This window comes from Cyprinus carpio, chromosome A25 (genome assembly GCF_018340385.1).
Source record: "Cyprinus carpio isolate SPL01 chromosome A25, ASM1834038v1, whole genome shotgun sequence".
Lineage (NCBI taxonomy): Eukaryota > Metazoa > Chordata > Actinopteri > Cypriniformes > Cyprinidae > Cyprinus > Cyprinus carpio.
This window is the reverse complement of record NC_056596.1, coordinates 7,828,831-7,856,103: the sequence shown is the minus strand read 5'-3', so window position 1 is coordinate 7,856,103 and position 27,273 is coordinate 7,828,831. Positions and strand designations below refer to the sequence as shown.

The window sequence follows — 27,273 nt, the reverse complement described above, 5'->3', positions numbered from 1 at the left end:
AAAAAATACTCAAAACTGCTGCTCCAACAGAATTTCAAACCACCTACCGAAAGGCTGCGTGAATAACCAAACACTCCCTCTTTCAGCATGTTGTTAGAAACGCGACCGGGCATGAGAATTCAGCGACTTCCGGAAAACAGGGTCGAATGAGATTTAACATTTCAATAATGGTAAAACCGCATACATCAGTTGAACTGCAAGTAAAATACTTAGACTGAGGCAGTTTTGATCTTTTACTGATTTTAATACTGCTTAATAGATGTTTTTGGCAGTGGATAAATTGCTTTTTTGAGATGACAACAAGAACAAACAATTCTTCTTAGCATTTTGCTTCAATTAATTCCATTTGTAGTGATTATGATTGTACAGCCAGATTGTTAAATAGCAACAATTTGGCTTTACTTAAAACAAAATTAGAATGAGAGTCAAAATAAAATCATTCACAACAAAAAAACCAAAATAAAAATACTTACAATTTAAAAAACCAAATAATAAATCTTATTAACTAAAAAATATATAATTTATACATTTTTACTAATATATATATAATTTTATCTTATTTTAATATATACAATAACATATTTTAATTATATATTTGTGATTTATTATAAAACATACATTTAATTTTTTTTTAATATATTCAAATACTTCAAATTATTATAATAAAAATTCTATATAATTTTTTTTTGTGTGTATATTAAAAATATATATTATATATATATATATTTAAAAACTTTTATATTAACCTTAATTAAAAAGAAAAAAAAAAAGATTTATATATAAAAAATAAAAATAAAAAAAAAAAAACATATATTTAAAAATATATATATGTAATTTTATATATATATATATATATATATATACACACACACACATATTTTTTTCTTCTTTTTTCTCCATACAATTTAGTTGTATTCTGCTTTGAAAATTATGACATTAATCACAATTATTTTATTTTTAATTCAAATTCAGAGCTGCCATTACGTTTTTAATCACCAAATTTTGGGGTCTGTGACATAAAAACGTTTTACCTGTGAACTAATCCAAGACTTTTCTTCTTTGCTTGCTATGTGTCCATTACTCTAGTGCATTGGCAAGAAGGGTGATATTATGTCTGACTAGGCTGTCACCCATGGGTGTTAACGTTGAATTTTCCCATAAGACACATCTGCTGTCTTGCTAATGACTTGTTAATCCTTCTCAAGTTTGAGAGTCATGCCTTGCTGCCACTGCATCTGGAGGCTGGTTACACTTCCACGTACAAACTGTAGGTTTCCTTTGCTCTGACAACAAACTGCATCCTGCCTTCCCACTTATCTGTGATTTCTGCCTGCCAGAGTGTGTTCACTTCTCAGCAGCGGCTGCGCTGCGCTATATTGGGTGGCTCCTCGCTGCTGTGGAACTAGGAGCAGGTGACGGGCGGAGTCCAGATCTCAAGCCATACATGGAGTAAGAGCTTCATTGGACAAGAAAAACACAGAAGATGCTGATGACGGGGAAGGATTTGGCGGATTGTCATGGGAAAATCATATTATTAGAAGGTTTAGCAAGACCTCTGTGTGCCGTCGAGCTTCCCAGTGCTGTATGAATGTGAGTTTGTGGACACACTTCCCACCGCATTGCTCCAGCTGTTAAGTCAGCGTGTGCGGTTGCTCCAAGCCTTTGGTTGCAAGCAGACAACTTGGTGCCAGCATCTGCGTGGTTGGATGTAAAAGGATAAGAAGATGCCTGCTATTCTAGTTGCCTCCAAGATGAAGTCGGGATTGCCCAAACCTGTGCATGCCACTGCTCTACCCATTCCAGCCAAGGTAGCAACCCACCAGATTGGACCTCTGAAGCCTGTGCAGCCCAGCCTCATCCCACTGAAGTCTCCCATCTACAGGCAGCAATGTCAAGGCAGTGCGACTTTACAAAAGAAGTACCAGACCACCAAAGAAACATCTGAAAACCCTCAGGTTGGAACGCTGATGCTTAATCTGTATGTGGCTTTGTGGTTTCATTGATTCTTGTTCTATTAGATGATCTTCCTTTGATAGTTTAATTCAACACAAACAGTGGAATACTTAGTTTTTATTAAGTGTAATAATAATAAAAAATATTAATTAATTAAGAATGCTCATTTTTGCTCATTTTTATCTTCATGGTACCATAGATTGACCACATCAAAAATAATATCTACTAGAGTCTACATTACAGTTTTTTACTTATAATTGCATTTTTTTTTTTTATCTCAGATTGGCTTTAAATCTCAGAATTGCAACCTTGTTTCTCTTAATTGCAGCTTTATATCTTGCAATGTGACTATATCTCACAATTACAACTCAATTCTCATACCTGCGACCTCACAACTGTGACTTTTTCTTGTACTTGCAACTTTTTCCCCCGGTTCCACAGACAAGGTTTAAACCTAGTCCCAGACTAAAATGTAAGTCTGAGCTGTTTCAACTGAAAGAAACGTGCACTGATTGATCTTAAAATATGTCAGTTCCCTTGTTTTGTCACAAGATGCACACCAGTAATGTTTTTTTTTTTCTAAGGCATGTTTATAAAAATCCTAATTGAACTATGGCCTAATCCTGGCTTAGTCTAAGCCCTGTCTGTGAAACCAGGCCTATATCTTGCAATGTGACTTTGTTTCTTATACTTGCAACTTTATATCTTGCAACATGACTTTGTTTCTCGTAATTTGTAACTTCATGTCTCGGAAATGTACCTAGTATGAGAAACAAAATCTCGGAAATGTAACTAGTATGAGAAATAAAGCCCCTTTATATCTTGCAGTGCAACTTTGTTTCTCATAATTACGACTTTGTATCTCGCAATTGTGACTTTTTCTTATACTTGCAACTTTATATCTTGCCATGTTACTTTGTTTCTCGTAATTGCAACTTTATATCTTGCAATGTGACTATATCTTACACTTGCGACTTAGTTTCTGATACTTGTGACATCTTGCTTAATCAAAATCTTGTGATTTTGTTTCTCATACTTGCAACTTTATATTTCACAATTATGACTTTGTTTCTCATAATTGACTGTATCTCAAAACGATAGGAATACCACTATGCCACAATATGTGTGTGAGTTGTATTCATGTTTTAGAAACCATTTCTCTTTGGCCACATTACTACCATTGTGACTACTGTTTGTAGAGCTCTCCGCTAAAAGCTCATGTGTTTATATATTTGCATGTTCAAAATATTATGCTTTATAAGAATAGATCCTGCTGACCTGGTCAGAGCAAATCATCGGTAAAAATGCAATGTTCTTCCTTTGGTCCGCGGCTGCGGTGTGTAAGCTCATGCCTGTGTGTGTGTGTGTGTGTGTGGCTGTACACACATGTGTTTATATAGCTTCATACGTTCAGTAGAGCCTTGAAGGCAGCAAAGAGCCAGGTTCTTCATGTGGCAGGGTAGAATGAAAAGCTCAGCCGGTTGGCCTGTAATTACAGTGCATGCACACATAGACACGGTCATGGAGGTTTTACTACAGCGCTCCATTAGTAGCGGTGAGCCGCGCTGCAGGTGGGCATATGGCCATATGGACTCCACACACACCAATCCCAGAGGCCAATAGTGGGCACCCTTCAGCAAACACAGCTACTAATATACTACTATGCCCTTACACTGCACCTCTGTCTCTCTTTGTTCTGGCCAGGAAGCTGGAAAATGCTTCACTTTAAAGAAAATGGCACTGAATGTGTTTTGGGACAGTGCTGGTGTAAGGATTAGGTTGCCGTTTCAGACACGGTTGACTGCCTTGTAAAACATTGTGACGATTGCAGTTACTATCTGCTTTTTGGGTTTGGAAATTATGGAAATTACCAAAAAGACGAGTAATGGAAAGACTATTGCATAAGTTTAGGGACCAGTTTTGCTCTCTAAATTGTCCTGCACAAATTTAATTGCTTGTTTTTATTGAACTGATCTTGAAACTTAAATGGAGAAATACAGTGTGGCAGGTTTGCTCTGTTTTACAAAAAGTGCTTTGGTGGTACCACAGTTTGATTTGGTTTAGTGATTTGGTGTGAATTTACCATAGTACTTTGATTTAGTACTGTATAATTACCGTACTGAAATTTTGTATTTACATGGTATTCCAGGTCTGTGATACTTCAACTGGCATTAGCATGGTTAATGTGTAACAAAACCATTGTACTTTTTTTTTGGAAGTATCTTGTTTTTATCAGTATTGTTACTTTTAACTAAAACTATTAAAAAAACTGGTTTCAGTACTTGAAATAAAGCTAAAATAAAATGTAAATATTAGATGAAAAACTTTAAATACTATAATAGTTTATAAATAATACTAAAATATGTAACTGTTTTTTAGTCTATTGACACAAAACACTACCAGGTGGTTATTTATTTATGTATTTATTTATTTGCTGTGATTTGTTTGTTAGTTTCTGAACAGTTCTTATAAGAACAGATGAAGTATTAACCTGATAATTTACTATTATGATAGATAAAGTATCAACTTGATACTTGATCAGTATGCTTTTTAAGTTATAAAAATGACTGTGAGGTCTTTAAGACCCCAGACAGAACATGATGGATATAAACACTAATGTGGTCAGGTGTGTTCAGTGTGCCATGTTTGTACTAATGTTGTTACGTTAAACACGTAATGCTTGTTCATGTTAACATTAAACCTGGTTACGCATAGCTCTTCCCCTATGTTTTTATTATTCGAGATTATTATTCCCACATGCAGTCCACCGCAGCCTAGAGGTTTTGTTCACAGCGAATGTGTGGAGTGATTCTCAGGCTGTGGGCAGAAATGCAAACAGCCCCCTGCAGAACTCACAAGGAGTCTCTCTGAATTAAAATCATCAGTGGCTCCAGTTTGAAATGGCCCATGTTTGACTGATATGCATCATGTGCAGTATGTCCTATTTAGGCATAACTAGACCAGCAACAAAACACCCACAACCCTTTATTTCTGACCTCTGTACTAGTGATAGTCAGAGACTAGGGTCCTGTTGAGACTGTGCTGCCTCCCAATGCTCACTTTGTGTGGTTGCATGACAGTTATGGAAAAAAAAGTCATCAGGTATGTTTGGAATGGCATAGTACCATAGTACACGTAGTAACGCTATACTTTTGCAGTACGGTTACCATGCACAGTGTTTTGTAGGCATAAAAATATCAAATTCATTCTATATTATAAAACCAGAACTAACTGCATGGGATATTATCTCACAAAATGCAATATGCTTAACTTGATCTACCTGCAATATCAACCATAATTTTTAAATATTTATTAAAATAATGACAACAGTTCTAATTATAAGACTTACATTTTGTTACATTTAAGTTTTAAAAATAAATAAATAAATAAATATAAATCAGACTGCCATTTTTCCATTTGTATATATTTAAATATTTTTTCATGTTTATTCATTTTATATATTATAATATTTAATATATAATAACAATTATAATGTTTGATCATTTATCATTTGTGTACATTTGTAAAAAAAAATATATATATATTCAAATATGGACCTAAGGATATCATATTACTGATTGCATACTGTTTCAGATACTAAATTTTATTAGGCAGTATATACTTTATACTGTAAATTATGAAGTATTACCTTATTTTTGCTCCTTAACCATTTTAAAAATCATTTGTATAGTCTGGTTTTCCAGACCTTTTTGACAACCTCTAATATTTAAACGGTAGCTTGTGGACCACAGTGTCATTTGTCTTTCATCCATGTAAAATCTGAACCCAGAGTTAGATGTTAAGTGCCTTTTCCTCATTCGGTCTCTTTCTATTTTTCTTTGAATTAACAGATTTATACAGATTGGGCCAACCACTACCTAGCAAAGTCCGGACACACACGCCTGATTAAAGACCTCCAACGGGATGTTGCCGATGGCGTTTTGTTGGCAGAAATCATTCAAGTTGTAGGTAAGATTAAAGATGTAAAAAATTAGTTTCCATAATTCAACAAATCCCCCTTCTTCCTTAAGAAAAAAATTAATACATCAAACCTACAATTTTGCCTCACCATACCGGTAATTCTAACCATAATGAGGAGGTAGAGGAGGAGGACTGGGAAAGAAATGGACACACATGACTATCAAGAAAACTCCCCACCTTTATTATTTTGAATGTGTTTGAAGCTGTTTTATGAGATCTGTTTCTGAAAAGGGGTGATTTGTAGATGTTTTATGAGGCTACAAACTGGGCTGTGAACATTTTATTAAGCCCAAATAAAATAAACATTTGCCAGAGGAGGATTCCTGTTGTACATTCAAAAGCCAGCTGATGATGTTTTCATAAAACCAACAAAATAAAATGGTGTTACTTTAATTCAGTGCCATTCATTTTTTTTTTCTTTTTTTACCTTTCCATTCAGCAAATGAGAAGATTGCCGATATCAACGGATTCCCAGAGAGTCGATCTCAAATGGTAAGACTCAAAATTGGTTTATTGCAATTTCTGTCCTACATGTTGGGAAAAGAAACAAACCACAGACTGTCAAACTCCAAAAAAGCAAGCACCATACATATAGTCCATACAGCATGTGCTCTGTATAGTTTTGTTTGAGGAACACACTGAAATTTAACCCTATAAATCCTACTGTATCATATTTCTAAATTATGAGCATGATCAAAACTTTGCTGAAAAGCTTGTTGTACACAATCTACTACATTCTTTCTTTCATCTTATTGACAGTTTGTCCTTTTTTAGCAAGTAAAAGGCCTTTTAGTATAATTCTAACACTGTCACCCTTCAGGTTGCTTTTTGCTGTGAAATCTTTATAAAACTATGCACAAAACAAAGCATTTAAAAATCATCTATTAAGGCATTATCGGGAGATATAGAGTGAGAATTGATATTTATGTGCATTTTATGCAAGAACTTAACTACTTCATATTACTTTTTTGGCTGTTTAAATAACAACATCTGCACCAATTTGCATATTTTTGCTCAGTTTGGGCCTCTGAATAAATTGTAGGTGTTTTTTCTCATTCTCTAGTATGAGCTCCATATATTGTCCTACATCATACTTATGAGTCATAAAAGCTTATATCAAATATGATACTCAACAAAAAACAGGCTTTACAGGGTTAAGTTCCTATTTGCTAAAAATCTTCAATTTATGTCAAAAAATATATTTAAAATGAGGGTTAGCAAATGTGACAGTGTTTTCATTTTTGGGTGAACTGCCCCTTTAAGAAACAACCTCAGTGAGGACAATGGCAGGTCTTGTTGACCTTAAAACCCTGGTGTTAACCAGCGTGCTATAGTCTGTCGTCTCGCCAGCGATCAGGATATACATTGTTATGTCACAGGAACACCGCAGGACGGACCCACAGGGTTGTGAACCACAAATCTACCCTACTGAGCGCCATCTGTTGGGTTATATTCCCTGTACACCTGAGTGTAGTGTGCAAACCAGCCGTGGTTGGGGTCACATTTTCCGAGTAGCAATTTAAAAATGGGTTATTAGGCTTGATTTCAAACAGCAAGCTCTTGATGTATGTCCATGTTTTTCTCTTAAACAGATTGAGAACATTGATGCCTGTCTGGGCTTCCTGGTTGCTAAAGGGGTGAACATAAAGGGACTTTGTGCCGAAGGTCGGTGGACTCTGAACTAAACCAGTACCCATTAACATTTGAAACAAGATGTCAGCAAGGTTATTTTTATTTTCTTCCAAACCACAGAGATCCGAAATGGCAATCTGAAGGCTATTTTAGGCTTGTTCTTCACTCTGTCACACTTCCGGCAGCAGCAGCAGCAGACTTTGAAACAGGCCTCCAATAATGTTCAGTTGCTCCAGAACAACCAGCCCAACCGATGCACCAGTCCTGCCATGCCTCCTCACAGTCCTCCCTGTAGCTCTTCCTGTCCTTCTCCCATCCACCAACACTACATCTCCTCACCATGTGCACAGAAACCACAGACAGACCTGCAGCCCAGGTATTATTCTCCAACTCATATACTGGATAGCTTTCTTAATAGACATAGACTCCATAGCAGCTACATTGACACATCAATAATCAACTTTTAAACTTAAAATTATTTGGATGGAGAAAAATTTATTTTATTTTAAGTTAGAATTCAGCGTCATGAGAAAATGTTCTTCTTGTTGCATTAGACTTAAATAGTACTTAAAGAGGCCAACATGTTACATTTTGAAATCATTAAAATACTCATATTAAAACACTTTTTTTTATAAAACTTTAAAAACACCACACAAAATTTGTCATAATACCATATTCTCTTAAACTACAATTTATATCCTTTTTTTTTTTTTTTTTTTTCTTTTTTTTTGTCTTTTTACACTTTCAACATTTCTAATAAACATTTCATTTCCATTTCTAACTTACTAGTTCTTACCAGTTCTTACCAGTTATTTCCAGTGTTATTTTAGGATTATTTTGTATAACCTATTACAATATTTATTAATATTTTGAATTAGCTTTATTTATATATTAATGATATATATATTATATATATATATATATATATATGTGTGTGTGATGTCTGTGCGTGTGTGTGTGTGTGTGTGTGTGTGTGTGTGTGTGTGTATATATATATATATATATATATATATATATATATATATATTATATTCATATATATAATTTTTTTTTTCAGATTCAGTTTTAGTCATTTTAATATTTACATTTAAACATATTTTATGTCAGTTAATTGTCAGGGCAACAGTTTTTAATTTAATTTTATAATTTATCATCTTTATTTTTATTTGTATTTTTTTTTTTTGCATTTTTTTTATAGTTTTCGTTTTACTGGTTATTTCTTCTTAACACAACACTTCTTTTCTGTCCATCCTTTTTTCTTTCTCTTCTATCTTGAAGTCATCCATTGAAAGGCTCCAACCTGAAAAAAGCTGTCAGACTCTCAGTTGCTCAGAAAAAGAACTTTAGGTCAGCTTTCCATGTTTCTGTATCACACCATATCTTATTTATCTCTCCTTGTCCTCCCAGTATATTATTACACAACAGCACCATCTACTGGTGATCTTGTGATTCCACACAACCCAATCTTGTGTCATCAGGTCCAAAAAAGCATGTGAATCTCTTCAATAGTCATTTTGTTCTCTTTCATATGATCAGATGTGGACTTCATAAAAAGGTCAATGAGGTTTATTTATATAATTGTCTCTCCAGTCTTGTGTTTTTGCATCATAAATAGTTGTTGTTTATAGAAAAAGGAAGAGTTTATTCTGACTAAACTCTTTGTCAGGCTTCTGAGTCCCTCTGTGAGGGCAGGTGGCGAGAGTAAACCTCGAACCTCGAACACCAACAGACGCAGCCAAAGCTTCGACCAATGTGACCGATTAAAGCCGTCAATCTCTGCCTGCACTCGTGAAAGAGGTGAGTTAATCACATTCCTTTACACAATCTGAAATGATCCATGTGGTTTATGTAAGAGCATGTGAGCAGTTGTTTGGCAAAAGCTGTTATTAAGTGTGAATATTTATTACAAGAAATATCATCTTGCTCAATAGCACAATGAATAGCTTATTGAGGGATTCAAACCTATAACCTTTCACCCAGATCTTTACCCATGGAATTAGAAGGCTTACATGTGGAAAATTGTAGAGATTTATCAGAATTTTCCTTGCTCAACTTGGTTAAAAAAAAAAAAATTAATATATATATATATATATATATATATATATATATATATATATATCAGAAAATATCATTTATATTTATAATTAAGTATATTCTTTAAAAAAAAAATACTGTTTGTTTCAGAAAATATATCTGGTAAAACCAAAATTAAAATTATATTACAAAAAAACTATAATAATTAAATATTTAATTTTGGTATATTTTAAATGCTTAGATTTCCATATTTTCATTCTAACAATTATCTATCTAAAAAATACACACCTAAACCATCAATAGACACTTTTCAACAACATTTTGACCCAGATTTTTCCATATTTTCATTTGAACATTTTTCTTGCTCAGAATGAGTGATCTAAACCATCCACCCTTGATTTGTTAAATCTCTGTGTTGGGTAACTGCTCATAACGTTCCCAGTTTTATGATTCTGTAATTGCATGCTGTGTTGTTGACACATCTTTGGCCCACTGTTGTTTCATTATGGCAGGCTCGGTTTATTTCAGCATTGAGTTATTTAGGGTTGTAACCCCTCTAACATGTCACATAGTTGAGTGACTCTGAATATGTGGATTTTTGTATTCAAACCATATTCATAAAACCATATAAAGTAATTTTCCCTGTTTGCACATGGATGATGTACATGTCTGTGTGTGGTTTCTATGGACTCTCAGATGGTATGATGATGATGGTGATGATGATGATAAAGAGGTGTTTACTGCTCACTGATTCAGCTCTAATTACTGTGCTTGTGGCAAAACCAGAAGAAGAAGCAAAGAGAGAAAAAAATTGGTGATCATGACAAAACTTGAGATTGAGCAGTTAGGAAGACATTCAAGGAAGATGAGAATGTTATGAATTTTGCTCAGACTGCCTGTAAGGTAAGCACTGCTAAACTGAGTTTTCATGCAACAGGCTGGTAAATAACTTCATAATTAAATAATACATAGAAGGGAAACCACAATTTTAGCAGTGCAGGGAAATGACATTGATTTTCCACTGATGAAATTAGGGAAATATTGAATGAGGGTTTGGTTTCATTACATGCTAAATTTTCATGCATGCCATGCTAATTTTATGTAATATAATATGTAATGTAAACTTAAAACGTAGTTTTAATGATTGTTAGTCACATGAAAAACTGTGCCTTGGAAATTATGTTTGTTTTGAACCAAATAATCAGTTTCTTCACAGTCTTAAATATCAAGAAATGCTTCACAGTCAGTCTCCTTTTTTAAACGTCACATCACATACTTCAGATATTACTCTTCATAGTTTATACTTCCTTTTCTTAACACTTCATCCAGTACACTCTCATATTTTCAAACTCCCACAGGCATCACACTAGCTAATGTCGATGTGCAACAGCTTAACTGCACTTGCTAGTGTTTGAAAGATTTGACCCACTTTCTCAGTGCCAGAGTGGCTATTTGACCTCCCTACTTGGCCAATTGCCTGTTACTGTTAAATGTCCAAAAAGTGACCCAAAGAAATATTTTTTTTTTATAAATTTTTAAACATTAAACAATTGACATCATATATATATATATATATATATATAATATATATATATATATATATATATATATATATATATATATATATATATATATATATATATATATATATATTTACTGTTTACAGTTTACCAATTAATTTTAAATTTTATAATATTTATATAATATTTGAAATATTTTTGCAATCCTTTAAAATAATATCTTTACAATTCTGTCATTAAATAAAAATGATATTTATTTAGATTAAGTACACTTTCAGAAGCGTCAGAGAGTGAAAGAAATGGAGATTAGAGATCCTTGGTCTTCACCCTTTGATAATTTACAATATGGATGTGCAATATGGATGTGCAAATTTTTTTTAGCGTCTTTTGCACAAGCACTGGAGTGCTTGATGACCTTCTAAAATGTTATATATCATTTTGAATTCACAGAGAAAAACACACCATCACCCATAATGATTGATCATGGACCAATCAGCTCGTCCATTCCTCCACCCAGCTGCACCAGCACCACAGCTACCACCTCTAAACCCTGGAGAAGCAAGTCACTCAGTGCTAAACACACTGCTACATCCTCTATGGTCACAGTTAAACAACCACCCCCGGATTCTCTTGAGGTTCCTCCTAAGATGATCACCCAGAAGTCCATGGAAAAGCTCTTCAACAGCAGAACGGGTTCCAGAACTTCCAAGCTTGTCAGTACGGAAGATGTCAATGCTGCTGAACCAGAAGAAGGCCAGATTTGCCCCATACACCCTGAAGCCCTCCCTGGAAACCAAAGGCCTGTCACTCCCAGCAGTTCTGGTGGCTCAAGTCCCAAGTTAGCGCTTAAGGGCATTGCACAGTTGACGCTCGGAAGGGCTTTGGCACCCAAAATAACCTCTGCAAAAGCGACTGAAAAAGTTAAAGAGAAGTCAAAGCCTAAAGAGAAAGACAAGCTCAAACATCTTGCTGTTACAGAACCTGAACATCTTAAAGGAGATACCAAAACCGATGGACATGTTGCACCCAACACTAAGAAGTCTGTTCCCAAAGGAAACAAAGCCAAGAAAGACAATGCCAAATCAGCCATGAGTGGGAGTCGCAAACCAAGCCAGGGAGGAAAGTGTTCAGCTGTAAATAAGACTGTAGCATCGCCCCCTTGTGGTCCGGAGGGAGAACGGTTATGGAATGGAAAGATAGGAGGTCTTTCAGTGCATAAAGGGCAGAAAGACAGTAGAAATTACAGCTCTACATCTAGCTTAGCATTTTTAGAGAGGAAAAGTTGCCAAGATCTAACTCTTGGTGCTCAGACGCACTCAACAGCCAATAATACAGTCAGTGTACAACTTCCACAGCTCCAGCAACAATACAACCATCCCAACACGGCTACTGTCACTCCATTCATGTACAGGTGACAGATTTATGATAACTTCAATGCATTATCCTAGATATCATTGATCAGATTATATTTGGCTCTGAACTAGCAGGTTGTCCTGTCTCTCTCCCTACAGTAGGTCTCAAACAGAAATCGATAAGACTGGGCTTATGGCAGGAGTGGAGGAAAGGAGAGAACGAACAGGCCTGAGCAGCAAATCCATCCATAATTCTCTGGAGAACCTGACAGGTAAACATGAGCATACTCATTGACAACACTACAAAAAAAAACCTTTTAGACCCATACCATTTAACTTGAGTTGTGACTAAAATGTTTGGGGGGCTTTGTCGAAACTGTAACTGAAAATAATAAAACTAGAAAACTCGTTAACTATGTTTATGTAAATATTCCGCTACAAACATGACATCAAATTAATCGCAGGGGCTTCTACTCATGGCCACAAATAAATCGATTCCAAGTGAATTGTTTCAGTGCTTCATAGTTAATCATTTTTTAGTGTTTCATAGCAAATCTGTTCAGTGATTCATAATCATTTTAGAAATTTTTAGCAAATTATTTTAGTGAATTATTTAACAGTTCACTAAAAAAAATCTGATGTCCCAGTGCTACATTTAAAAGAGAGGACAGTCGGGAAACCATGAGAGGTAAAAATAGCAATTATGGTGTTTTAACATGTTACAACGCTATATGTTGGAAATATTGCTTGTTACTGGAAAAAAAACTGTTCAAAAACAGTTTTAATCTCACTGTACTAAACATTTTCTACTGGACAAGTGTTGCTACTTTTAGGTAGTTACTCTCTAACTCTAATGCCCAGTTTGGACAAGGTCGTTTACTGTGACATTTTGTATAAAACAACACTGATTATTTATGAATAAGTGAGCACTCTGAGGCCAATGTCAGGCCAGTCTGAGGCTGAACAAGAAAACAAAACAGCACTCATCTGCATGTAAAAGGCTATGGATGTCAAGGAGTTGCCAAGGCCCACCAGTGCACGTGTGTGTGTGTGTGTGTGTGTGTGTGTGTGTCCTTTCTCAGTCTGTCAGAACTTTGTGTAGAGAGAAAAACTCTTCTCCACAGGGGAAGTTCCCTGGGCTGGTGTAGACATGAGAGCTGTATTCTAATTTCCCCTCTCTTATCCATGGAGGAAAGGAAAAGGCAGGACTGAAGTCACAAGAGCTTCTTTCACAAATCAATCGGCACATTCTCTGGGAAAACGACTCCGAATGTGTCAGACAGGCCATTTAGCCATCTTAATAGAAGGGTAAGAGAGTCAGGGACACGTTGCCACCAGGAAAAAAAAAAGCTCAGGACATTAGTAGCTCTGTGAGGTCGTTGTCTGCAAACAAGACAAAAATAAGCACCACTGGAAACAGACTTAAATGAATCGTCTTCTCAATGGATCGAGCAGGAAGTCATTGTCAGTTGGCATCTCCTCTCAGAACAGGAGGAACAAGAGATGGTTCTCATGAAGACACCTCAGACGACTGCTCCAGTCTCAGAAGAAGGGACAGGTTTTGGGGTTTAGACAGTTCTGGAGGACCTCCGACATCTTCTGAATGGCTGTCTGAACACACTCAACCAAGGGGTTTGAATGAAGGGGAAGTTAACACAGTTAGCTGTATATATCAGCTACATTTGAGTCAACACTCTTGTGTGTGGGATGGAATTGCTCGTGTTAATGAAGAGATCCTTCAAACCATGTTGGATATGTTTAAGAAGCATGAAAGTAAGTAGATGTGTGTGTGTCAGACGACTCTATCTGTTTTAAAGAGTTACCTGAGAGACATTTAGCACACCTAAATTCTTCATTATTCATTTGGGGCTTTTTGGTTACTTTTTATTGATAAAGACAGTAGCGAGAGGAGGAATGGACATGTGTCTTTTATATTAGCATGTGCGCTAACCATTAAGTCACATCTCTGGCAATTCTGTTCTTAACAAAATCTTATCTTGCCATCTTTTTGGTATTTTTTTCTTAGCTGAAGTCTGTCATTGTTGGCTTAAAAGAGAATACTGATTGTAGAAAATGATGTTTTGGCTAATGGGTGCTATAGCGCCCCTTTTGGCAATTTTGAGCATGTGCATTAACTGCTCAGCTACAGCTCCAGCAAATCTGTTCATCTCTAACTTTATTAATAAGAGTGATATTTAAGTATAATTGATGTACTATTATAGTTTTTGTGAATATTTTTGAATTAGATTTATTTGTACAGGTGCATCTCAATAAATTAGAATGTCGTGGAAAAGTTCATTTATTTCAGTAATTCAACTGAAATTGTGAAACTCGTGTATTATATAAATTCAATGCATACAGACTGAAGTAGTTTAAGTCTTTGGTTCTTTTAATGGTGATGATTTTGGCTCACATTTAACAAAAAACCCACCAATTCACTCTCTCAACAAATTAGAATACTTCATAAGACCAATAAAAAAAACATTTTTAGTGAATTGTTGGCCTTCTAGAAAGTATGTTCATTTACTGTACATGTACTCAATACTTGGTAGGGGCTCCTTTTGCTTTAATTACTGCCTCAATTCGGCGTGGCATGGAGGTGATCAGTTTGTGGCACTGCTGAGGTGATATGGAAGCCCAGGTTTCTTTGACAGTGGCCTTCAGCTCATCTGCATTTTTTGGTCTCTTGTTTCTCATTTTACTCTTGACAATACCCCATAGATTCTCTCTGGGGTTCAGGTCTGGTGAGTTTGCTGGCCTGTCAAGCACACCAACACCATGGTGACTTAACAGGCTTTTGGTGATTTTGGCAGTGTGGGCAGGTGCCAAATCCTGCTGGAAAATTAAATCAGCATCTTCAAAAAGCTGGTCAGCAGAAGGAAGCATGAAGTGCTCCAAAATTTCTTGGTAAACGGGTGCAGTGACTTTGGTTTTCAACAAACACAATGGACCAACACTAGCAGATGACTTTGCACCCCAAATCATCACAGACTGTGGAAACTAACACTGGACTTCAAGCAACTTGGGCTATGAGCTTCTCCACCCTTCCTCCAGACTCTAGGACCTTTGTTTCCAAAATGAAATACAAAACTTGCTCTCATCTGAAAAGAGGACTTTGGACCACTGGGCAACAGTCCAGTTCTTCTTCTCCTTAGCCCAGGTAAGACGCCTCTGACATTGTCTGTGGTTCAGGAGTGGCTTAACAAGAGGAATACAACAACTGTAGCCAAATTCCTTGAAACGTCTGTGTGTGGTGGCTCTTGATGCCTTGACCCCAGCCTCAGTCCATTCCTTGTGAAGTTCACTTGAATCGATTTTGCTTGACAATCCTCACAAGGCTGCGGTTCTCTCGGTTGGTTGTGCATCTTTTTCTTCCACACTTTCTTCCACAACTTTCTGTTAACATGCTTGGATACAGCACTCTGTGATCAGCCAGCTTCTGTGGCAATTAATGTTTGTGGCTTACCCTCCTTGTGAAGGGTGTCAATGATTGTCTTCTGGACAACTGTCAGCTCAGCTGTCTTCCCCATGATTGTGTAGCCTAGTGAACCAAACTGAGAGACCATTTGAAGGCTCAAGAAACCTTTGCAGGTGTTTTGAGTTGATTAGCTGATTGGCATGTCACCATATTCTAATTTGTTGAGAGAGTGAATTGGTGGGTTTTTGTTAAATGTGAGCCAAAATCATCACAATTAAAAGAACCAAAGACCTTAAACTACTTCAGTCTATGTGCATTGAATTTATTTAATACATGAGTTTCACAATTTGAGTTGAATTACTGAAATAAATGAACTTTTCCACCACATTCTAATTTATTGAGATGCATCTGTAATTTTATACAGATATAATTCTGAAGCTTTAATTTATTTAGTCTATTTTCGTACTTCAGCTTAAACTAAATGAAAATGACGATAATTCTTAGCAGGAATGTCATGACAGCAGTTAGCTTGAAAGACGGCTAAGAATATTGACAGAATATAGACATTTATGCTAATGTCCGCTATCTCTCCTTGAAAAGAACTTTCATCCCTTCTAAATAAAGCCAAGATCAATCTCAATGCTATTTTTATATAAATTGGTCTATATTTTAAGCAGTTTGAGAGGAAACATATCTGTTTTTACTCAAGTAGCGCCTAGTGTACAAAGATTTGGCCTCAGTGAGCAGTTCTGAAAGAAGTTGTTTGTGGTTTTTACAGCCTGCAGGAATGTACTTTACCACAGCACTCGTTCTTTTTCACATTTTACATCATGTGCGAGTGTGTGTGTGTATGTGTGTGTGTGAGTCTGCTCTGTACCTCCTTAGCCCCTTGTGGACCCCTCATGATCAGTAAACAGCCGTTAATCCGAGTGGCCAAATCCCCGCTCACCTATGGCATACACTGTGTTTATTTTCAAGCAGCCGTTGGCTCACGATTCATACGTTAACATTGGTGCAAGAAAACAAAAAGCTCTTTTACGGAAAGCTAGGAGATTTAACTTCAGAGCAAATGGGGCAGAGTTAGAGCTGTGGTGCTAATACAGAGTTTGGAGTTGCTTCATTTACATTATCCCAGGATTCTGAGGGTTTTGGCTGCATTTTTTAAGCATTTTAAGTGTGTGAATATGTGTGTTCGGACATGCCTTAGAGTTACGGTAGCAGCTGTTTGCAGACTGTGGTGATGGTGATGTCTGGTTTCCTCAGGTGAGGACTCAGAAACCAAGAGGTTACGTACTGTGAAAAATATTGCTGATCTGAGGCAAAACCTGGAAGAAACCATGTCCAGTCTGCGGGGGACGACTTATTTCAGTCATAGGTAAGAACCGCATGATAATTTTATTTTTGGTTATTTGTGTGTTTGGAAGTGGTCAAAGTGGTCAAACGTATTTTAATTGAATATTCTGGGTTTAGTACAAGTATTGATTTCCACAAAATAAATACATTTGTCTCTTCTTTAAAAAACAAAAACAAAAAAAAGATTTCAGTGAAGCAGCTACAATGGAAGTGAATGGAGACAATAAATGTTTTAACAGAAGTGTTTTTATAAAATTACAAGCTTCATATTTCTGCTTTTAAATCATTCAGAAATTGGCCATACTTGCAACTTCCATTTTTGCTTTTTCAATGGAAACCAGGGATCAGTGTTGCCAACTCTCACAAGATAAATAAGCAACCGCAACTTCAAAAAACAAGCCCAATATTTTTATATTATTTATTATCATCAATATTATTTACTATCAATAAATGAGCCTGCAACATAGTAAACTGAAACCACTCAGAGTTTGTAGAGCAAAAACAGAAGTTATATTACAAAAATCATCAACAAAGATGAAGGGCACACACTATCTTCCAATCATCTGCGAGCAGAATAGTTTTGGAGATGAAAAGGAGAATAAGACAAGAGCACTAAGAGGGCACTTTAATATAGCCACAAATTTATAATAAATAAACTCAAACCATATGTATCTATTAAGTATTACTACTTGTTTATTTATTGATTTAATGATTAATGTATTATAAAAATATTTTACTAATTGAATTAGGTCCCTTTCCTCCCCTGCACCGTTCACCTTCTCCCATGTTTCCTCTCTGTCTACATCTCTGTTGGTGGCATTGTCTGTCTATTTACATCTATTAACCATCATTGCTTGGATTACAATGTCACATGTCTGCATGTTAAATGAGATTTTACTTCAATGAGGGGGAGGAGGGGGCGTGATGCGCTATGACAAATTATGTTACAGCACTTTTCCTATTGCACTGATTTATTTTTGTTGTTTCTCATTTTTTATTGTCTCTCATATTTAGATATTTTCTGACAGAAAAACAAGAATGATTCAGAAAATGTTTTTATTTTTGTTATATATATATATATATTTGTGGTAATCATCCCAAAGGAGTCCCACTAGTGGTAGCTGCTTCTTACTGCACTTTTTCTACTTCATGATCAGACTCTCATGACTTCAGTTCAGTAGGGTTGAAGTACAACATGACATTAATTATGACTGGGCACAGAGATCACAGCACAGTTCAGAAAGCACCCCATTGTTCCCGGGTGTGTGAACTCTTTTATCTCTGGGGGTTTGCGAACTGTTAAACTCTAAATGGCTTTGAGGAAGACAGTTTGATTGGCATTAGGAGCTGATTTGGGGGGTGCCGGGTTTTTGTCTTTGCTGTGATCAGTTTGATGCGTGTCGCGGCCTTCCAGGGTACAAAAGCTGGCCGTGAAATTGGCTGGGGGCCTCCTACTGCCTCCTAATGCTGGATAAAAAGCTTGTTTTAATATTCCAATGAAACCCTGTCCTCACAGGACGCAGAGTTTTGCCAGAATCACAGTGATGCTTTTACTTTTTGCTTGCTTTACGTTAACAAATTGCTAAAACTGAAATATAAAGTACATTAAAGCTCCTGTAGCTCAAGTGGTAGAGCATTGCGTTACGAAGCGCAAGGTTGGGGGTTCGATTCCCTGGGAACACATGATAGGTAACATTTGATAGCTTGAATGCACTGTAAGTCGCTTTGGATAAAAGCGTCTGCTAAAATGCATAAATAAATTAAAGCGGAATGAGAAAAAAATAATATAAAAATGACAAAATTACTGAAAGTTAAACTACAATTAAAATGAAAACTGAAACTATAAAAATAAAAGATAATCCAATGAATGCTATAATGCTGTGTAAATAATACTAAAATAAAACTTGTCCATTGACAATTCAGTGATGAAAAATATTTCAAAAAGCCAACTACATATAAAAGATTTTCTGTAACAGTCTATCAAATGATAAGAAATGGTTAGACTATATTGTTTCATCTCGTAAAACTCTCCTGTGACGTGCAACTATATATTGTTTTGTTAATTTAAAAAAAATATATATTAAGCATAGCTGCTAAGCCAAGTGTGCCCAAACTCGGTCCTGGAGGGCCGGTGTCCTGCAGAGTTTAGCTCCAACTTGCCTCAACACACCTGCCTTTAAGTTTCTAGTATGCCTATAACAGCTTGATTAGCTGGTTCAGGTGTGTTTAATTGGGGTTGGAGCTAAACTCTTCAGGACACAAGCCCTCCAGGACCTAGTTTGGACACCCCTGCATTAACTACTCGGTCTAACAAATGTTCAAAATGCAACATAAGCAATAAATAACATAAAAATGATGTGCTATCATTTATTGCTTTTAGTCCGATCAATGGTGTGTGTTTTGATACCATCTTAAATTAATTTGTAACTTGGTGGTTGTCAGTGGTGTTACAATCATTTCTTCATTCAAGGCCAGCATTTATAAGAGAAAATTGTTTCAAAACTTTTTATATTTCTGAAAATTCATTTCCATTGAATGAAAGAGAATGGGGATGAACTCCAAAAATGGTCCACATAACTATTTTATATACAACAAACGGTTTACTTTTATGCATTACATTTTCAGCTGTATTTTCTGTATCAAAGTGGCAAATAAATAACCCATGGGACCTATATTTTACACCATTCAAATCCTAGTTGTTCATGTCATCATTAACATCTCATGTCTTTTCTGTCTGACTCTCATTTGCCAGCACCCTCGAGACGACCTTTGACAGCACTGTAACTACAGAGATCAATGGGAGGGCTTTGCTTGCCCTCACTTCCCGCCCTGCTTCTGCATTACCATGGCGACTGGGCTCATCCAGTCCTCGCCTACAAGCTGGTGATGCCCCCTCTTCAGGAAATGCATTTTTACAGCATGGCAATGGCTGTGGATGGCACACACATAGGGATCAGACCTGCACGCACAGTGGAGTCTTCTGCGGCCTTGAACTCTCCGAGAAGGTGGAGGAGCTGGAGGGGGTCGCCATGGAAACAGCGGGGTACATGAGTGATGGAGACGTCCTGGGCAAGAGCATGAAGATGTATACCGTCACCAGTGGGTGAGTGTGGTTTGATGGCAGTTTGCAAAGTTTTCACACATTTCAGGTGCTTAACTATTTATAGACTGATTTAATAAGAGAATAAAATCAAAATCAATACTAGGCAATAAAAAAAAACCATATATACGAGAGAGAGAGAGAGAGAGAGAGAGAGAAAGAAAATAGGGAAAATCGTGTGTGTATATATATATATACAAATGTAGGTAAGAATGCATCTCTCTGCATCTGCCTCTGGGTGGCGCTCTTTTGTTATTCCTTTTTACTAATAAATTTGGAGCTTTTTTTAATGAGCAAAATTTTGATGATAGTTACAAAGATGTGTAATTGATGTGTGTAATCATTTATAATGTCCATTTAGCACTATGTATCAGAAGATGTGAAGTTAGTGTATGTGTAGCACAGTGGCTCAACGCACCCTGCACTGAATTCCGAGTCCCATGAGCTGCTAGCCACAGCTTTTTAGCATGTAATCATGTAATGCCCACAACCCGAGTTCGTCTGCTTCTGTATGCAGCTTTAAGCAGCTATAAATGTGTAGGGTCTCACTACTGTACACTAATACTTCAAAAGCCCAAATAACTTTTTCAAGTTTGCAGTTATTTTGTTCTTATGTCTGTTATCAGCTTTTCATTTCGCTGTCTGTCAGTAGGACATGAAAATGCAACATGTAGCCCGTGGTAAGAAGACGGGAGTCAAAGGTCATGGGAAATATTCATGGTTGAATCCTGAGAGAGGGTGAATATATGAATATTTGTGGTACGAAGAGAAAGAGAGTACTTGAATTTACCTCACAGACATGCATTTAGCTGACTTTCATGGAAAAATCTGCGACCTTTTGACCCTGCGGAAGAGATATGAGGTTACATCCAAATTTGGAAATGTGACTAAATGCACAAACACAGCACATGTAGCAATGTACACACAGGCTCGTGCATAATCTTTCCCTAGTCCTGTTCAAACAGGAATCAGACAGACACCTTTTATTGGATTCTCATATTCCTTCTGCTCAGTGCTGAATTCCAGTAGAGTGATTCTGTCACCACAAGAAAATCTTTGTGAGACATTTGATCATAGTTGGAAGGCTTTTAAGCCCAATTACTGAGACCATATATGGATGGATTTTGAAACGCAGTCAACATTGGGTACTTACAGCAAATTGTGTTTCTAAAACCCGATGCCTTGGTTTGGATTAGTGTCTTTTTACCAGCTTATCTTAGTACCATCTTAGTTACATGTTTGATTAATCAGATAAAGACAACAGGAAAAACATTTAACAATGTTTTGTTGGAGATTATGTAGGTATTGTTTTAGTCCATCAAGTATCGGTTTTGTTTTGTATTTTTATCTTATTTTATCTGATTTTTTAAAACTTTATTCACATTTAACTGAATGATACAATATATTTTGTGAGAAAATATGTAGGACAGATACTTATTTTATCCAGTGAGATTTGTTTTAAGTGTATTTATTTTTATTTTATTTGAATTGTTTTAATAACTTTTAACTGTTCATAGAAAACATTTAGGACAAGAACTAGTTGTTTTGTTTTATTTTAATTACATAATTTATAATTATTCATTTAAATTTAGAATCAATTTCTAATTTATTTATTATTTGTAAAATCTTTTACCTTAGTACATAATTTGTAGGTAAACATATAGGATCAGAATCAATTTCTAATGATATTTGATTGAAATGTAGATGTTATTTCTTTATAAAAAACATTTTTATTTATTTATTTATATTTAAAAACTGTTTATATTTTAAAACAATTTGTAGAAAACATGTAGGACAAGGACCAGTTGTTTTATTTTATTTTATTCCTATTTTTATTTATTTTTTCCTTGCCTATTCACCCTTGATTTTATTTTATTTTATTTTTTTTATTTATTTTATTTTATTGGGTCAGAGTATTTAACTGGTTAAACTGATGTTGAATGACTTGCAGTGGGTTGCCAGGTCAGGGCAAATGAATAACCTCCTTGGGTCAGAGTATTTAACTGGTTAAACTAATCTTAACAAGGTTTGTTGCTTAGTAACCAATGTTAAACCCAGTCTGTTGTTCCCAGTAACACACCTGTCAGGGAACTAAAGAATAAGAAATATTATCCAGTCATAACATTAAAACGCAGACACTATTTACAATCATAGATAACCTCTACAAAAAGTACAATGCTGGTACTATAGTTGAGTGATGCTATCAGATGCTGGTGCTTTGATGCATACCATTGTATCGTTTATTTACCAAATTCATGAACTATGGCAAGACAGTTGCCAAAGGTTACAGAGGACATATGCTAAAAAAAAAAGTAACTTCAAGTTTAATCAATGTTAAATGGTCACATAAATCTACTAAACACATTTACAGTTTTATTACAGATTTACAATAAACAAAGTAGATGAATTTAATATAGTTGCTCTACAAATTGCTAAACTTTTGATAGAAGTTTTGAAAATTATGATTAAGCAACCAAAAGATTGTGAAATTCATATTTACTGACTTCTGAATTTTTTTTTTTGGAAATTACCCACCTTTTTTTTGCTCTGAATCACACCTGATGATTCATGTAGTATTTAATTACCGGAACTGAATTACTTCAAACATTAGTGCAGCGTGTGCTGTTTGGAAATTTCCCACCTGCCCAGCAGGTTAGTCAGCCGCCCAGATGATGAAACGCTGTCACCTGATTGCTTCACAGCAGAAAATGAGAGATAAAGCTAAAGGATGAGTGTCTGTTAAGACACCTTCAGAATCTCTGTGTTGTCACCATCTGCAAACTTCATAGCCAAATCAAACCCTCTCCCATTATAATCAACAAAGCTAATACTGGGAAAATGCTTAGGAATGTTATATATTTTAAAAAGTGTAAAAGCACTGTATGTAAACAGTTATTATTAGATTAAACAGGATGAAACATTTTTCTGTTAAAAAAAAAAAAGACTAAATCCAGAAGAACTGTGGCAACGTCTCCAAGATGCTTCAGTACTGTATTTATATGTTTATATGGTTAAAATTTTTAGTTTGGGGACCAATTTTCACTATTAACTAACAGTTATCTATGACTTTTGCTTCAGTAAACTCCTAATTTCCTGATAATTAGTAGTTAGTAAGGTAGTTGTTAAGTTTAGGTATAGAGTAGGATTAAAGTATCTAGAATGGTCATGCAGAAAAGGGCATAAATATGTGCTTTATAAGTACTAATAAACAGCCAAATGCTAGTAATATGCATGCTAATAAGCAACTAGTTAATAGTGAGAAATGGTTGCTAAACCAAAGTGTTAACTTACATTTCTATTTTTATTTTACTCATATAAACATTTGGTTTAACAGGACAAAACCTGTAATTTTTCTGTTAAATCTAATAATAAATATACTACTGCAAAATTTATGGCCAAAATCTATATTATTTTTACCAGGACATTTAATTTACTTTAAATTAAATATTGTTGAAAGACATTCACCTCTTTACAATCATTGCATGAAGATTTAATTACATATTTAATTACATATATTATTAGTAATGATTGTAATTAGTGCATTTGTTCGTAATTCATCATGTGGCCTTCTGTGCCACAAAAAAATTTACTATTGTAAATAAAACAAAAAAATCTATATTATTAATTAGAATTTTAAATAAATTAAAATGAATTAATTTTTTTTTTTTTTTAAACATGGCAACAAATTGTTATTCAGTATTATTGTGTTGTGGTTCTTTTGTGCAAGAGATGTATCTGTTATATGGTAAAAATCATGTTAACCTGAAACATCACGCTCATCTGGAATCGGATCAGCCTGTTATCAGCGCTGCTCTCCTCCTGCAGTAGTTTTAAGTGTTTGGTTCATATTGCTTGTCGCCCGAGGGCTAATGACTGTCCTTTGAGAACCTGTTTAGAACATCCGCTTAAACGGCTCAACAGAGTAAACACCCATCAACCTACTGCCTCAGGTTAAGACACACTCTCTCACACAGCTCACCTGTCCACTTCTGCCTATAGTGCAACCCATAATCGCTCTTATTTTCTCTCTCTCCTCACTTCTCAATGCAATGTATCCTTAGGGATAATAAGAACACGGATAGGTACTTACAATAAGATCACAAATACATAAACACACCTTAACACAGTCAACAGACACAGTCATGTGAAACCAGCCATGCTTTCTTAATGGTCGCAGTCCTAGCTTGTGACCTTTGGTGAGGTGAGGGAATATTTTGACTTGCATGCTGGTTAAGGTATTATTGGTGTTAAATTTAAAGAAGCACTAGGTGTAGTTTATAGCTGCTTTGGCTTAATTGTAATATTGAAGTTAATTTAAACTAGCTTGTAGTTTGCAAAGTTCATATTGATTGTTCAAGTTATACTATGCAGGTTTCATTTGGAACTTCAAATTAATTGTTTGGGCATAATTTTTTTTTGTGTGTGTGTGTGTGTGTGTGTGTATATATGTGTGTGTGTGTGTGTGTGTGTGTGTGTGTGTGTGTGTGTGTGTGTGTGTGTGTGTGTGTGTGTGTGTGTGTGTGTATTTATGGTATTTATGTAAATACATCAAATAAAGTCTTTCCTGTAAAATCCATGGCGCGATGTTCTAAAATTATCTCACTTCTCTACTTAGGTAGAGAAACAGGTTTTTCCTGTGGGCTGATTTCTTGAGACATTGACAAACGTTTGTCTTTACTCTGTTTAAAGACATAAATGAATTCATTTGTTATGAATGCGAACGTGCAAACACAACATGCCGTCAAAGGAGCCGGACATTTATAGATCATAGATTATCAAACGGCGGCATCATCATGTAAAATATTTTCTTTTGTTAATGCATCTCGCTACGTATTTAACTGTTGCGTTTCACAAAACAGCCAGTTTATGCTCCATTTACAGAAACGACACCACGTTAGATTTACAATTGCGTCTCGTTTGTGTCTTGTATGCTGAACTAGCATCGGTGTGTGTGCGTGTGTCTGCAGATACATGACGGACGGAGGTCTCAACCTGTACTCCAGGACGGTTAACCGGGTCTCAGATGGAATGAATAGCGTGAGAGGGACCCTTCACCACTTTAATCCCAAGAGTCAAGATGACACTGAAAGGTAGGACTTAACCTTTCACCTGTGCGTCACCTGCACTAACTCACCATGTAGACTCTCATTTGTAATGTTTTTTTCTTTCTGATGATCAGTAGTCCTGCATGTTGATCCTCACAGACTGTTCTGTAATCAAACCGGAGCGTTTTAGATGGGCAACAGAGTTACTTTTGTTTCCTCAGAAAGGAATGGCCAAAGGCAACTGCTAATGGATCAGTTTAGACATACATCCACTTCTTTATGTGTGTGTTCTCACGTGCACTGTGCCGTCCTGCAGGCCCTGCGGCTGTTTAATGTCCCACATCCCTCGTCATTTGCGCTTTGTCTTCTCAAACGCAACAACAATCTGTGTGAACATGTAAAACTGTCTGTGTTTTTACTAAACACACTCTGAACTGACAGCAGTCGGCATATTTATTGTTAAAAACGTCTCATGAGCTGTGACTCATTGGTTAGGAATAGAAAGATGTCTGAAATGTCAGCTTGAAAGAGTAAATGAAAAATGTAGTGGTAGAAAACAAATACATTAGAGAGGATTTGGAAGAAATAAGCTTAGAAATGAAAATGAAAAGGGAGTGCAATGCTTGCCACAGGTTTGAAAAATACTTGCAGTGGAAAATCCTCCTATTACCCACAACACAAAAATGGGGTAACATTTTATTTTAAGGTGTCCTTGTTACAAGTACTTACTATTATAATAACAATTAATTATGAATAATTACATGGAAGCAACCCTAAGACAAATCCTAATCCTAACCATATAGTAAGTATATGTAGTTAATTAATATTGCACAGTACTTAAATGTATAATTACACTGTAACAAGGACACCTTAAAATAAAGTGTAACCCAAAAATTGTCTACTAGATGTAACAAATAACAAATAATGTGTGATTTTTAACAATATTTTTAGTCATTTTAATTACATAGGCTAGTGTTACATTTAATCACATGCTAATAGTATGCAGCATTATGCACAGTAAATTGTGCCAAATTACAGCATTTAAATGGTAGAGTTCTCCTTGCTTTGTTATATAGTGTCTCACTCAGTGAATGGGACACAGATTTTACTGATACTAGTAAAATGTACTTTATATAATACGTGTCAAATAATATTCTTTGACGTCTCTTCCAATAAACAGTAGTTTACATTAAATTAAATGAAAATTAAATTGTATATCCAAAATGGCAATAATGCCCAGAAAAAAAAGAAAGACATTTTTTTTTTTTTTTTACGTGTGGCTTTTAATTTAAAAAAAGCGTGAAATACACCTGGAATCTTATTTTGAAATTTCGATAAAATATGCATTCTTACAACCATCTAAAACATATTATATAAAGGTCATAAAGTAGACATTGTCATAATTCATCAACTCAAGTTCATAAGCAGTCGCTTGGCATAAATATGACTTTCTTCATTCTGTAGAGCGTGAAAGAAAATGTTTTGAAAAATGTCCATACAATGAATGTCAATGGAGTCTCATGTTGCTGGGTTCTGGATTAAAAATCACATTTATTTATATCCATAGGGAAATCTATATTTTAAGATAACTTATAAATCTTTAAAAACAGACCAACTATGAGCTACAAGGTTGTTTATCGATGGTATATGATTTTGTTGAAGCCATCAGCCCAAATCATTTCAACATATTTTTTAAATAATGATGTTTAACAGTGGGATTCCTGGTGAAAAACTACATTACATTTTGATTCAAATGTTGTGGTTCACCTCATAGCTGGTTGCTTTGGTTAATGGCTCTCCACTTTCCAAGACTTCCAAGACCAAGACTTGAATGGGAAAAATACTTCCGTAACCAAGGTGGCATAAAAAGTGGTTTGGAACAACA

The 27,273-nt window shown here is 35.5% G+C and overlaps 1 protein-coding gene across 1 annotated transcript in view; it reads left to right on the top strand.

The window, feature by feature from the left end:
- Positions 1-1,439: 1,439 nt before the first annotated feature.
- LOC109052684 (neuron navigator 2-like) overlaps positions 1,440-27,273 on the top strand; it is a 59,570-nt gene continuing 33,736 nt past the window's right edge. The window contains exons 1-12 of the mRNA XM_042715253.1: positions 1,440-1,955; positions 5,805-5,922; positions 6,374-6,426; positions 7,527-7,599; positions 7,687-7,942; positions 8,845-8,913; positions 9,233-9,363; positions 11,571-12,531; positions 12,632-12,744; positions 17,154-17,265; positions 19,996-20,346; positions 25,311-25,433. Coding sequence (XP_042571187.1) covers positions 1,725-1,955; positions 5,805-5,922; positions 6,374-6,426; positions 7,527-7,599; positions 7,687-7,942; positions 8,845-8,913; positions 9,233-9,363; positions 11,571-12,531; positions 12,632-12,744; positions 17,154-17,265; positions 19,996-20,346; positions 25,311-25,433 — 2,591 coding nt within the window. The 5' untranslated portion in view covers positions 1,440-1,724. The remainder of the gene's footprint in view (positions 1,956-5,804; positions 5,923-6,373; positions 6,427-7,526; positions 7,600-7,686; positions 7,943-8,844; positions 8,914-9,232; positions 9,364-11,570; positions 12,532-12,631; positions 12,745-17,153; positions 17,266-19,995; positions 20,347-25,310; positions 25,434-27,273) is intronic.